Source organism: Nyctereutes procyonoides, unplaced genomic scaffold (genome assembly GCF_905146905.1).
Source record: "Nyctereutes procyonoides isolate TBG_1078 unplaced genomic scaffold, NYPRO_anot_genome, whole genome shotgun sequence".
Taxonomy (NCBI): Eukaryota; Metazoa; Chordata; class Mammalia; order Carnivora; family Canidae; genus Nyctereutes; species Nyctereutes procyonoides.
This window is the reverse complement of record NW_026575035.1, coordinates 18,291,409-18,304,718: the sequence shown is the minus strand read 5'-3', so window position 1 is coordinate 18,304,718 and position 13,310 is coordinate 18,291,409. Positions and strand designations below refer to the sequence as shown.

The following is a 13,310-nucleotide window of genomic DNA, read 5'->3' as shown; positions in this document are numbered from 1 at the left end:
GCCCGGGTGACTCAGCAGTTTAGTGCTGCCTTCAGCCCACGGCATGATCCTAGAGACCCAGGATCGAGTCCCACGTCTGGCTCCCTGCATGGAGCCTGCTTCTCCCTGCTGGTGTGTCTCTCCTTGTGTGTGCTGTGTGTGTCTCTTCACATGTCTCATGAATAAATAAAATCTTTTTAAAAAAATTTTTTTTTGAGGCAAAAGTCTTAGTAATTTAAAATCTCTTTTTTTTAAATCTTAAACTGGGTGCCTGGGTGGCTCAGAGGTTGAGCATCTGCCTTCGGCTCAGGTCGTGATCCCGGGGTCCTGGGGTCGCGTCCTGCATCAGGTTTCCCACAGGAGCCTGCTTCTCCCTCTGCCTGTCTCTGCCCCCTCTATGTGTGTCTTTAATGAATTTTTAAAAAAATCTTAAACTTTTGGGGTGCCTGGCTGGCTCAGTCAGTGGAACACACTACCCTTGATCTCTGGGTTTTAAATTTTAGCCCCACAGTGGGTATATAGATTATTTAAAATCTTTAGGGGCGGGATCCCTGGGTGGCACAGTGGTTTGGCGCCTGCCTTTGGCCCAGGGTGCGATCCTGGAGACCCGGGATCGAATCCCACGTCAGGCTCCCGGTGCATGGAGCCTGCTTCTCCCTCTGCCTATGTCTCTGCCTCTCTCACTCTCTCTCTGTGACTATCATAAATAAATTAAAAAAAAAATTTTTTTTAATAAAAAATAAAAATAAATAAAAAAAATAAAAAAATCTTTAGGGGCACCTGGCTAACTCAATTGGAAGAGCACGTGACTTCATCTTGGAGTCATGTGTTCAAGCCCCATGTTGGGGTGTAGAGATGACTTAAATAAACAAAATATTTAAACATCTTTATTGAAAAATCAAGGCTGATAATTCCTGGTTTAGCTGCTAAAGTACTAAAAGATATACTGAATATAATAGCTGGAAACAGTCAACTAGCCCTAAGACAGATTGCAATAGCTTGCCAAGCCATCTAACCTGACAGGATAGGTGGATGTCTGTGTCTTAGGGAAAACATGTGACTTGTGTAACTAAGAAGACCAATTTCACGGCCCCTTGCTAATGTTTGTGTCCTGTCCCAGTACTTGAAAACCTCCAGATTTAATTTGTGTTGAGAGGACATCTTAACTTGCGTTGGGCTATATTCTACGTGGTGGAACAGGTATTCCTGTAGAGCTGGAATGTGATACAAACTGAAGACTTTCTTGTCCGCTCAACCTTGTTCTCAGTGTTAAGGATACCACCAACTTTTTCATTGGAAATTTGACCTGACCTTAATCAGGTTTCCAGCATCCTTGAAGGAGTGTCTAATAAATACTTATTACTCCCTTTCTCTAATTGGAAGATTTTGCTGACTAGGATCAATTTTTCCACCCTTTATTTGGCCATCACCCAATGGAACTTGGGTCATCCAAGCCTAACTAACTTTGAAAGTTACATCCACTTTCTCTACTAAACCAGAGTAGCTAAACGTTACTGGAGAAAGTCATGCTGATATGTGCACATCACATACTTACTCTATAGTTCATACTCGTATAGAGGCACCCAGTTATCTAGATCAACTACCAAGGCTTTTCCACTTGTATTTGACATAAACATTAGAATTCATGTGTTTAAAATAAACTCTTTATTCTCTCTTTGAAACTTGATTTTTCCTGTTGTTTTTTTTTTTTTTTAAGTTTATTAATTTTAGAGAGAGAGGCAGACTCCCCACTGAATGCAGAGCCTGACTCGGGCTTGATCTCAACCCTGAGATCATGACCTGAGCCGAAATCAAAGAATTGGGTGCTTAACTGACTGAGCCACCCAGGTGCCCCCCCCTTTTTTTTATTTATATCAATTCACAGTATACCTTTCCATATCAATCACTTCAGCCAAAATGGAGTCACCCTTAAACACCTTACCATTCTTTCCCTATTATTTACCACGTCCTTTTAATTTTTTCAAAGTAGATATTAAATTTGATCTTTGTTTTCCATTCTTGTTGCCACTGTTAATTTCTCAGGTCTTCATTTCTTACCTGCATTATTGTTTTAGCCTCTCTACAGGTCTCCTTGTTGCCAACCTTGCCTCCTTATAAAATTCATCATAAAATAAATTGAAAACAAAAAAAATGAAAATTCCTGTGAGTTGTGTTAGAAGTAAGTGATCCTGATAAAGGAAAGGTTAATGTGGTAGGCAGAACGTTAATCCTGCTCATTGCTTCTGCTGCAGTTTGCGTGGTCTTGGACAAGTAATTTCTCCTTTTGCAGTTCAGCCCAATCTATAAAATGAGTAGATTTAGCAGCGGCTCTCTTTCTTCTAACGAAACACAGGAAACTAAAAGAAAGAAAAGTAGAATGGGATGCCATGGAAAATGAGGGGGAAAGAAGACATTCATTCTCCTTTCACTGGGCTCTTCCTATTACCTACCACATCCCAAGAGGTGGTCCTGACAATTTGTCCGTGAAATACAATTTGAAAGCCATTGTATTGAATGATATATGTAGGAATTCTCTTACTGAAACTAAACCAAATAGGTGAAGAACATTTTAAAGCCATAGAATTTGAAGGAGTTTGTGTTTAAACGGCCTAATCTTGAATTCTAGTCTGATGGTCTTTTCACAAGACTTTTCTTTCTTTGCATCATATTAAGCCTATCTCAATGTATTTTATTCTTCAGGGCTTACTGTAACACGCTTTATGTTGTTAATTTACTTTTTCTAATGGTTAGTTTCTACTTAATCAAGATATTTTAATTCACTTACCAGTCAGTGTTGATCACCATTTTCCTCCTTTACTCTGTCTGCAGTGTTCCAGGGCACATTCTCATTTCACATGTGTACCCTCTTCTGTTCCCCACACGTCATTGCACTTCCACATTTGTGATGAGGAAGGCTAACAAGTGTGAGCGCTTACTACTTGCCAAGCGCTGCTCTCAGTGCTCCACATTCATCCTACCAACGATTTTGTGAAGTAGGCACCATTGTTATCCTTGTGCTACAGAGAGATTAAGTAGGAGTCCAAAGCACCACATCTAGTAAGAGGTAGAACTAGTTTGAACCTAGACCGTCTGTTTCTAGAACTCTACCTTTGGCCATTCTGCTAATCTTACAGGCATAACTTCATCCCACAGATTTTCTTGGAAGCAAATGAAAAAATTTCCTTATTATACATATTTTGAATTTCTTTCAGAAATAATGAATACCTCTGCAAATTAAGCATATAGACTGGCCCATTAGTGAGTACTTAGTAAATATTGCTTATTAATAGCTTTGTCATCTGGACACATGTGATGTTCATAGCATTGACTAGGAAATTAGAAGACAGTTAAACAGCATTTAAATTGCCTCATGTTTCTTAGTTCTAAGAGCAAAACTAAAGAGTCACTGATTGTGAAATCAGGGTACTTGACTGTGTAGCATCTCTCTGTTCAAGATGTTTATTTATTTTAAGATTTATTTTTATGCAATCTCTACACCCAACATGATGCTTGAACTCCCATCCCTCTGAGCAGAAGTCGCCTGCTCTACCAACTGAGCCAGCCAGGTGCCCCTCTGTTCAAGATGTTTAGATGAAACTAAGGTACTTGGATGTATTTTGAATTCTTACCTATTAGATGTTACACTTTTTCTCTTGCCACCAGGTGGCAGCATGTGACATAAAGAAATAATTTAAATCTTTACTCTGTTGTAGACCATTTTCAGTATTTTGTTTTAAAAACTGATAAACTATAATAAAAATGAAACACTGTTCTGAGGGCGCCTGGGTGGCTCAGTCAGTTAAGCATCTGCCTTTGGCCCAGGTCATGATCCCGGGGTCCTGGGATAGAGTCTCACATCAGGGCTCCCTGCTAAGCATAGAGCCTGCTTCTCCCTCTCTCTCTTTCTCTCCATCAAATAAATAAATGAAATATTTAAAAAAAAAAGAGAGAGAGAAACATTGTTCTGGGTTTCCCCTTGCCTCTCTTCTCCCTCATGGGCTGCAAAGGCAGGCCCCTCTTAGCACATTGTCCTTGGCCTCCATCCAGACCTGCTTCAGTCCTGCCCTGCATGCAGTCTCCCTCTGCCAGTGCAGAAAGTTTCTTTTTCCTGCATCTTCAACAGAGAAATCCTGTGCTTAGATTCTCCCACCAAGTTGTTTTAGTTCAGCAGCAGTAAGAACTATATCTACCTCTTCCCTGTGTCTTCCATAGAACCTAAGGGAATGCTGAGTCTAAGGTAACAATTTAAGAGGTGCCCTTGGGTGAATGACAAATGACAGGTTATGCATCAGCGTGTGTGTAATGAGTATATAGTTCTTAGCCGGTTATATTTATTTTCATTTTTGCTAGGGAAGTTGTTGAAGACTGACTTAAATTCAGGTATTAGGACCATTCAGATAACTACTGCCAAGGGCTAAAAGATTAGTGTCTGAGGTGGAAGGCAGTTAATGGCTAATGAAGGTAAAGAACCGATCATGGCAATTAATCAAAGGAGGGCAAAGGGGGAGAGCTAATGGTAAAATGAAGAGGGACTCAGGAAGTCCAGCCTCTGATACTGGAGTGGATTCCTGCATGGGAAAGTAAGCAGCTCACCAAATTAAGTTGGCTACATGGAAATCTGTTTATACTTCATAATTGTGGATCTGCCTAGATGTTGTAAGTTTCACAGTACTAATAATGAAATCTTTGATATTGGTTTTCCGGCAAATGTTTTTTCCTATTCTATAACCTATTTATTAATGTTCAGATTTGACTGTATTTGTAGAATACAGAAGTATATAACGTACTTGCTTATAGCTCTAACTTATGTGTCACAAACAATAATCTTTAGGTTGTCAGTATTGCTTTGACAGTATTGCACGAATGCTAACAATTTCCTGTAGGTGTACCATAAACTTGCTTCATTTTTCTGATAATAAAGAAATAAGTATTCTAGATAGATTAATTTCCCAGGTTACAGCCTCTCTCCTGAATGATACGGACCATTGTCACTAGTGCTTGTACTCTACGTCAGGAGCTGTGAGATGCCCCCGAGTTGGCTATCCCCACAGCTGCCACCATATGCAGGCTCCCCCATTGCCACTGCCCTAACACTACACATGCTCATCCCCACCTACCACTCAAAACAGATTTGCCCTCACATGTGCTCCCTTTTTCTTTCCTTTCCTTTCCCTTTTTTTTTTTTTTTTAAGATTTTTACTTATTCATGAGAGACACAGAGAGAGGCAGAGACATAGACAGAGGGAGAAGTAAGCTCCTCAAAGGAAGCCCAACGTGGAACTTGATCCCAGGACCCTGGGATCATGTCCTGAGCCGAAGGCAGATGCTCAACCAGTGAACCACCCAGGCGTTCCTCTTTTCTTTTTTTAAGATTTTATTTATTTTATTAGAGAAGGAGAGCATGGGGATTGGAGGGCAGAGGGAAAGGAATAGGGAAAGGGAGGAGGAGACTCCCTGCTGGGCAGGGAGCCTGATGCGTGGCTCAATCCCAGGACTCTGAGATCATGACCTGAGCCAAAGGCAGACGCCTAACTGACTGAGCCACACAAGCGCTCCTCCCCTTTACTTTCTCCTGCCCCCTTCTCAGAATTTGTTTCTGTAGCCTGGGAAATAGAAAAAATGAAACTGGTTAAAATTATGTTTAGAATTGGAAGGAGGGCAGCCCTGGTGGCACAGTGGTTTAGCGCTGCTTGCAGTCCGGGGTGTGATCCTGGAGACCCGGGATCAAGTCCCACATCGGGCTCCCTGCATGGAGCCTGCTTCTCCCTCTGCCTGTGTCTCTGCCTCTCTCTCTCTCTCTCTCTCTCTCTCTCTGTCTCTATGAATAAATAAATAAAATCTTTAAAAAAATAGAATTGGAAGGAACTTCAAGCTGTCCTATGAAAACGTGATAGCTTTAATGTAAAGGCCTTGTATCTAGCTAAATTGTTGCTCATTTCTTCATTGTTGTCTGTGTTCTAGAGGTATTTCACATTGTTAGGGCTCTACATTAAAAATATTTTTGAGGATTTTAGTGACTAGAGTGAAATGAGCAATTAATATTCCAGTTATTGTGAGATATCTCTAGTCTTTCCAAGTTCTTGAAATGCTTGCAGCTTTAGGGAAAAGATATTGTCTGTAACACCCAAGGTTCTTATTTTAGAAGTTTCATTTTATCTCTAATAAGCCTTAACAGTATTTGGTTAATGTTCATTATTTTTGGGAATTCAATAGTTTCAGTTGATAGCAATGGGCTTTTAAAACATGTGAACTGGGGATCCCTGGGTGGCGCAGCGGTTTGGCGCCTGCCTTTGGCCCAGGGCGCGATCCTGGAGACCCGGGATGGAATCCCACGTCGGGCTTCCGGTGCATGGAGCCTGCTTCTCCCTCTGCCTGTGTCTCTGCCTCTCTTTCTCTCTCTGTGACTATCATAAATAAAATAAAATAAAAAAAAACATGTGAACTAATGTCTGCATTTGTCACATTGGGTTTTAAACTGAGGAGTCATTAAAATTGATCGTTAGTTATTTGATAATATTAAATATAATTAATTTTGCCATCAGATACATAAAATAACCCACTTATATAATATTCTCTTTATAATATGCCCAGAGAATGGAAGATATTTTTATTTCTGTGTTTTCAACATATAATCCTCAGTTGGATGGCAAGTAAATATAGCATTGTCCAAAGACTATTTCATGGAGATGATAAGAATTATGAAAGAAAATCATTTCATCAAAAAAATCATTTTATGTACTTCAGTTGTAATGGAATTAATTACATGTTTTTTCAGACACAAAATACATCTTAAGTCCATTGGGTACAACTGTTCTTAAAGGCACTTAATAAAGTATTAAGTACTATCAAGTCATAAAATTAGTAGTGACTTAAAAAATTTCAAGCAGCATAGCTTTCTTTTTTTTTCTTTTTAAGATTTTATTTATTTATTCGTGAGAAACAGAGACACAGGCAGAGGGAGAAGCGGGCTCCCTGCCGAGAGCCCAGTGCTGCTGGACTTGATCATAGGGCCCCAGGAACACAACCTGAGCCAAAGGCAGATGCTCAACCACTGAGCTACCCCAGTGCCCCCAGCATAGCTTTCTTGAGCCACTTTTTAAAATGATGCATCAACAGATTAACAAAAAAGTCTGTTTACATAAATCGGCACATTTAATGGCTTTTATAATACAAGTGCTTGTATATATGAAGTTATAACTCATTTATGGGATCTTGTAGTTCCGTCTGATGTTATAGGGAGAGGTACACATGCAGGTGCCCCTTTAAGGATTTCAAGCCCTGTGAATTTATGAATCTGTTGACTTCAATATTTAGTTAGCCTGGTTTCTAAGGCCATCACTGTAATTGACATGTTATTGGAAATAAAGTTAAGTTTTTCCTTATTTATAAGGGTAATAACTTCAATTTTGAGGAATGTGAATCAATTCAGAGCTGGCTGGAAGCCAATTTCTCCTTCACTGTAACTCCCGCGCACACGAAAAGCGCACTCACCTCCTAAGTGTCTTGTGAATCTGCAGTGATTAATTCTTCTCATTATTTTGCTGCAAATTCTCATGACCCTCTCTGATGATTCGATCAGCCACTTAGAGTTTATGCATATTCATATCTCTGCGCTACTGCCGCAGTCGCGCGTCTCCTTCGCTGACCGGTGTGTTCCTGGTGCAGTAATTGAGCTGCAGTAGATTGATTACTCTGGGGAGCTGTAAGGCCCTTAAAGGTGGAAACATATCAGTCCTGTTAATTAGGAAACAAAAGCTCTGGTGGCAAGTTCAGCAGTCAAATGTTTCCAGTGTGGAAAAGACGCAAGGTATGATTGGTTCCTCTCCATGAACCTGTTTACTTTTTAAATTTGGAATTAAAACTATCAGTGCTAGTGGAGAATAGCCTTATTTTGTGAATTTTCAGTGCTCACTGAAAAGGACCTGATTTGTAATATTAATGCTATTACCTGTGATCTCTCAGATGGGATCATCAGAACATGAGTTTATAAACACCTTCTATAACATTGGCAATATTTGTATAAAACATCTTAATATTTATTCTTATTTATTTGTGTTTTTGGTAATCTCTACCCTCATCATGGGACTAGTACTCACGAACCCGAGATCAAGAGTCACATGCTGTACTGACTAGGCCAGGCACCCCCTAGTAGCTTATATTTTACATAGAGAATGCGTGTGGATTCATTTGCTATTTAGAGGCTTAATTTGGTTAGGTCTTGTTTTTTTTAATTTTTTTTAAATTTATGATAGTCACACAGAGAGAGAGAGAGAGGCAGAGACATAGGGAGAGGGAGAAGCAGGCTCCATGCACCGGGAGCCCGACGTGGGATTCGATCCCGGGTCTCCAGGATCGCGCCCTGGGCCAAAGGCAGGAGCTAAACCACTGCGCCACCCAGGGATCCCTGGTTAGGTTTTAATACTGATTTTGTTTTGTTTTGCCAATCTAGTAGTATGCCAATCTAGTAGTATGCTATATGGAAAAAGGATAAGCCTTTATTCAACATGGCAAGAAGTTTGGCTGCTTTTTATTTCTTTATCATAAGCATCCTTTGAGTCTTTCCCCCTTAAACTGTGTATTAAGTAATACATTTTCCTGGCAAAAGGATCCTGTGTGGAACAGTAGCCTCTAAAAGTAAGCTAGTTTCAACACAGAAGTTTATTGACCTGATGTCTTTTTCTCATGTGTGCTGTTCTCACATTATGGTATCCCTGCCCCCTTCCCTCTCCCCCCACCCCCTCCAGTGATGAATTTTTCTTCTGGGATATGGTTCACATACCATAAAATTTACGCTTTAGAGAGTACTGTTTGGTGGGTTTTAGTGTATTCACAGCATTATGCAATTACCACCACTATCTGATTCCAGAACATTTTTTATCACCCCAAAAGAAACCCCATAACATTAGTCGTCACTCTTCATTCCCTAACCCTTGGCAACAAATAATCTACTTTTTCTCTCTATGAATTGACCTCTTCAGGATATTTCAATAAATAGAATCATACTATGTGTGGTCTTTTACATCTAGCTTCTTTGACTTAGCATAATATTTTCAAGGTTCATCCACATTTTAATATGAATTAATACTTCATTTTTTTATGACTAACATTGCATTATAAAGTTAAACCACATTTTGGTTTTCATTCATTAGTAGATAAGCATTTTGTGTTGTTTCCACTTCTTGGCTATTGATGCTAATAATGAACATTTGTATACGTCCTTGCCTTGTTCTTGATCTTTAGGAAAGCTTTCAGTCTTCACCACTTGGTATGATATTAGCTGTGAGTTTTTCATAAATGCTGTTGAGGAAGTCCCCTTCTAGTCCTATTTTGTGGGGTGTTTTTATCATAAGGTTGTTGGATTTTGCTAAATGCTGCTTCTGCCTCTATTGAAGTGATCATACAGTTTTGTCCTTATTAATTAATATTCTGTATATTTGTTGAGTTCTTACACGGAACCTTATGATATTCTAGTTTTTATATAATGTTCTTTTACTGTTGCAATTTTAAATAATTCTAATCAATTTCTCTACTTTATATTTCAGGCATTTATTAATACAGCAAAAGAAATTTATGAGAAAATCCAAGAAGGAGTCTTTGACATTAATAATGAGGTATATATATATAGATAGATAGATAAGCAGATGTTGGCTAATATTAATTTAGAGTTGAATTTTAATTACTACATGGATTCATGATTTTACATTTTTTTAATTCTTAAAATGAGTCTATGAGGTCAGTTAATATATGATTAATTGATAATCCTCTAACTGAAAATTTGTTGTATGTTCTATAATAGATAAATGTTTATGTTCTAGTAGAGCAGCACTTTGTGAAAATAAGTGACCATTTATTGCAAGCAATGCAAAAAGAAAAAAACCCTCCAAAGAGAGAAGAAAATCCACTTTCAGCCACATGTCCATATGGTGTCATCTGCTTTGGGGAATAATTTTCTAGTGTGTAAATGCACGAACTATGTTACTGATGCAAGATGCTCTCTCTGTTGTCTAGTATGAAAGAGAGAAAATACCCAATTTGGAAATTACTCTCAGTATACCATGTTTTCAGGAGACTAATATATATAATTAGCAATTGGCATTGTTTTTGTTTCTTTTTTGTAAAATTATTTGATGAATATGATTAGGATAAAACAGCTTTGAAGCATGTAATTCAGAGTGTTTACCAAAGGTTATTATTTCTGACCTAAATCCCTGCTGTGCACTTACTTATTTCAGAATGTTTATGTGGATGTATGGTATATTATTTACTTTTACATAAATTTTTTTGCCATTCCATATTAAGACTTTGTGCTTCTGAGGGAAAAACCCCTATTCCTCCCACAGTTGCAATTAGGAAAGCGTTGTTAGGAATCCTTTATTGCACATGTACCTCTCGGCCTATCCATAAACGAGGCTCTTCTATATCTCCCTCGATATTCTCTGCTAAGACAACCGTTTGCCTAAGGTTTCCAAAAAGTACTTGATATTCTCATTTCTCTTTCATTTAGAGTAATATATTTTCTAAATCCTATCCTCTAGGCTTATGGCGGTAGATTTTGAGTTAAAGACAACGCCCTTCAGAGACTAATGCCATATAAATTGAACAGTAATTGGGCCTCTGTTTAAAAGGGCACGTTCATCGTTTCTGTCTGGTTTCATATAGTAGCTGACTGCTTTACTGGGCTGGGTGCAGCTTTGATTGTAATGTGCTGTCAGGAGCCAACAGGCCGTGCGATTTATTTGGCCCGATGCCAAGTCTGACTCCTTGATTCCTCAAGAAGTTGCTACCAGCCCAGAGGGGGCAAAACCAATGAGCCATAGGGCATGCTTTTTATTAAAGAGGAGTCAAAAGAGCGAAAAGAAACCACATCAGCTGCTGTCAATACTGAGCTAGTGCCAGAAACCCCAAGGCTACTACTGTTGCAGAACAACTGCCAAGCACTATAAATCTGAGATTTACTGTGACGTAAAGTTTCCTTAAGAGCTTAATTTCTGAAGCTACTGTATTACTTTTCTCAAAGTGTTGTATTTTTAGGTAAAATCCACTTGAGGGAGTGAGGGTTAAGACAGAAGTGTGAGTTTGATGAATGAAAGAACTACTCTGTGTGTGGGTTTTTGGCAAGCTGCCATGTCTTTGGGGATCATAGAAATTATTGATGACACAGAACACTCATATGCCTTTAGCCTGTACAGCTGATTCAACATGGAACAGAAATGCTGTCTAGAGAAAAGATTTTACGTTGTATTAGAGCAGTACCGGGTTGTGCATGTTTTTATCTTTTAAAGATTACTTGCAGTAATCGTTCTAAACAATTTCTCCATAGTGAGAATGCCCTGGAAAGCAGCATTGCCTGGGTCTCGTTGCCTCCTAAGTACCTGGTGTGATAAAGAATTATTTTCAGAAATATTTCCACGGGATTAGTTTTTAAAAAGGAAGGAATAGTCCCCTAAGAGACACTGCTTTAATTGTTGTATACATCTGTTTCATGTATGTTTTTCCGAAGTTGTTCGGTAAAATTTTGTCATTAAGAATTCAGTGGAATTCTTTAAATTTAGTTAAACCACACTGGTCGGGTTCCTTTAACATTTTTTTTTTTATTCCTTTCCCCTTCCTCCTTTCAGGCAAACGGCATTAAAATTGGCCCTCAGCACGCTGCTACTAATGCCACGCACGCGGGCAATCAGGGAGGACAGCAGGCCGGGGGAGGCTGCTGTTGAGTCCATTTTTACCGTCTCGCTGCCCAAATGTGGCTCCTCACTTCCTCTTTCACTCTCTCCTGCTCAGCTGAGACATGAAACTATTTGAAATGGCTTTATGTCACAGGAGACTCTAATCCTTCGAAATTCTTGTATAACTTTGAATAAATGGTTAATGTTCACTTAAAAAAGACAGATTTTGGAGATTGTATTCATATCTATTTGCATTTGATTTCTAGGTCAATTGATGTGATTATTTTTGTTAAATGTTGTCTTGTGCCCTTACCTACGAACTGAACTGTATTAAACACTACAAAGTCATCTTGAGTATTTTAAATCAGTTTGTGTGGTTAGGTTTCCCGACACCTGTGGACCTAATGTTTAATATTCTAGAACTGTCCTCAAAAAGTTTGTCAATTTTCAAGGCTATAAGGAAAACCAGAAGGACTCTTTTAATTCTGTATTTATCATTTACTTTCTGTATATACAGTTTAACCTGCTTGGGTGTAATTTGCCAAGCTTGAATTCTTTAATGCATTTGCATAAATTCTATACTGTTTAGAGCTTAAAGCTACAGAAGCATTGTTAGGAATTGCTTGGACACTGAATTTTAAACTTTTTGACATTGTTAACAAGCATGTTCATCTTTTCTTGTCACTAGTCCAAGAAAATATGCTTAATGTACATTACTAAAGGCTATGTATGTGTTAACCTGTTTTAATGCCAAAAGTTTGCTATATGTCCACAGTTTCTTTAAGACCTCCTCAGAAAAGGATTTGTTTGCCTTAATGAATACTGTTGGGTAGAAACACAGTATAATGAGTGAAATGGGCAGAAGCAAGAACTCCCTACACCTAAGCGACTCCAAGAAGAATGAATGTCCACATTTAGATGGCACATTATGAGGACTTTAATCTTTCCTTAAACACAATAATGTTTTCTTTTGCTTTTATTCACATGATTTCTAAGTATATTTTTCATGCAGGACAGTTTTTCAACCTTGATGTACAGTGACTGTGTAAAATTTTTCTTTCAGTGGCAACCTATAATCTTTAAAATATGGTAAGCATCTTGTCTGTTTTGAAGGGGATATGACAATAAATCTACCAGATGGAAAATCCTGTCAAAAGTAGAAAAGCTTTAGTAATTTACTCAGTGTGATGGTTTTATCCTTTTTTTTTCTCTCTCCCCCCCCCCTTGGTCTATAATGAAATTGTTACAGCAGTGCAAAATAAAATCCTATGTATAAAAGTGTTCTTTTTTTATTATGACCACATCATTTCTTTAAATGTACCTTTTTAGTCCATCCACAGCTTTCACATATATTTATTTGAGCATATTTTTTTAAAGGTCAGCATGTTTAACACCCTTTTTAAAAATGTTCCTTAAATGTGATCGCGTTCTTCACAATACTCAAATTTTTTTTGTTACTGTTGATGTAAGCAAGTATTTCCTACTTCTCAAAGAGCACAAGAGCACATTGCATTTAGACTATAAGGAAGGTGTATAGGGACACCTGGGTGGCTCAGCAGTTGAGCATCTGCCTTCGGCTCAGGGCATGGTCCCAGGATCGAGTCCCAGAGTCCCACATCAGGCTCTCTGCATGGAGCCTGCCTCTTCCTCTGCCTGTTTCTGCCC

The 13,310-nt window shown here is 38.6% G+C and overlaps 1 protein-coding gene across 2 annotated transcripts in view; it reads left to right on the top strand.

Moving 5' to 3' along the window:
• RAB2A (RAB2A, member RAS oncogene family) overlaps positions 1 to 12,938 on the top strand; it is a 90,684-nt gene extending 77,746 nt beyond the window's left edge. For both annotated transcript variants that reach the window (XM_055318304.1, XM_055318307.1), the window contains exons 7-8: positions 9,522 to 9,590; positions 11,598 to 12,938. In XM_055318304.1, coding sequence (XP_055174279.1) covers positions 9,522 to 9,590; positions 11,598 to 11,693 — 165 coding nt within the window. In that variant the 3' untranslated portion in view covers positions 11,694 to 12,938. The remainder of the gene's footprint in view (positions 1 to 9,521; positions 9,591 to 11,597) is intronic.
• The last annotated feature ends 372 nt before the right edge of the window (positions 12,939 to 13,310 follow it).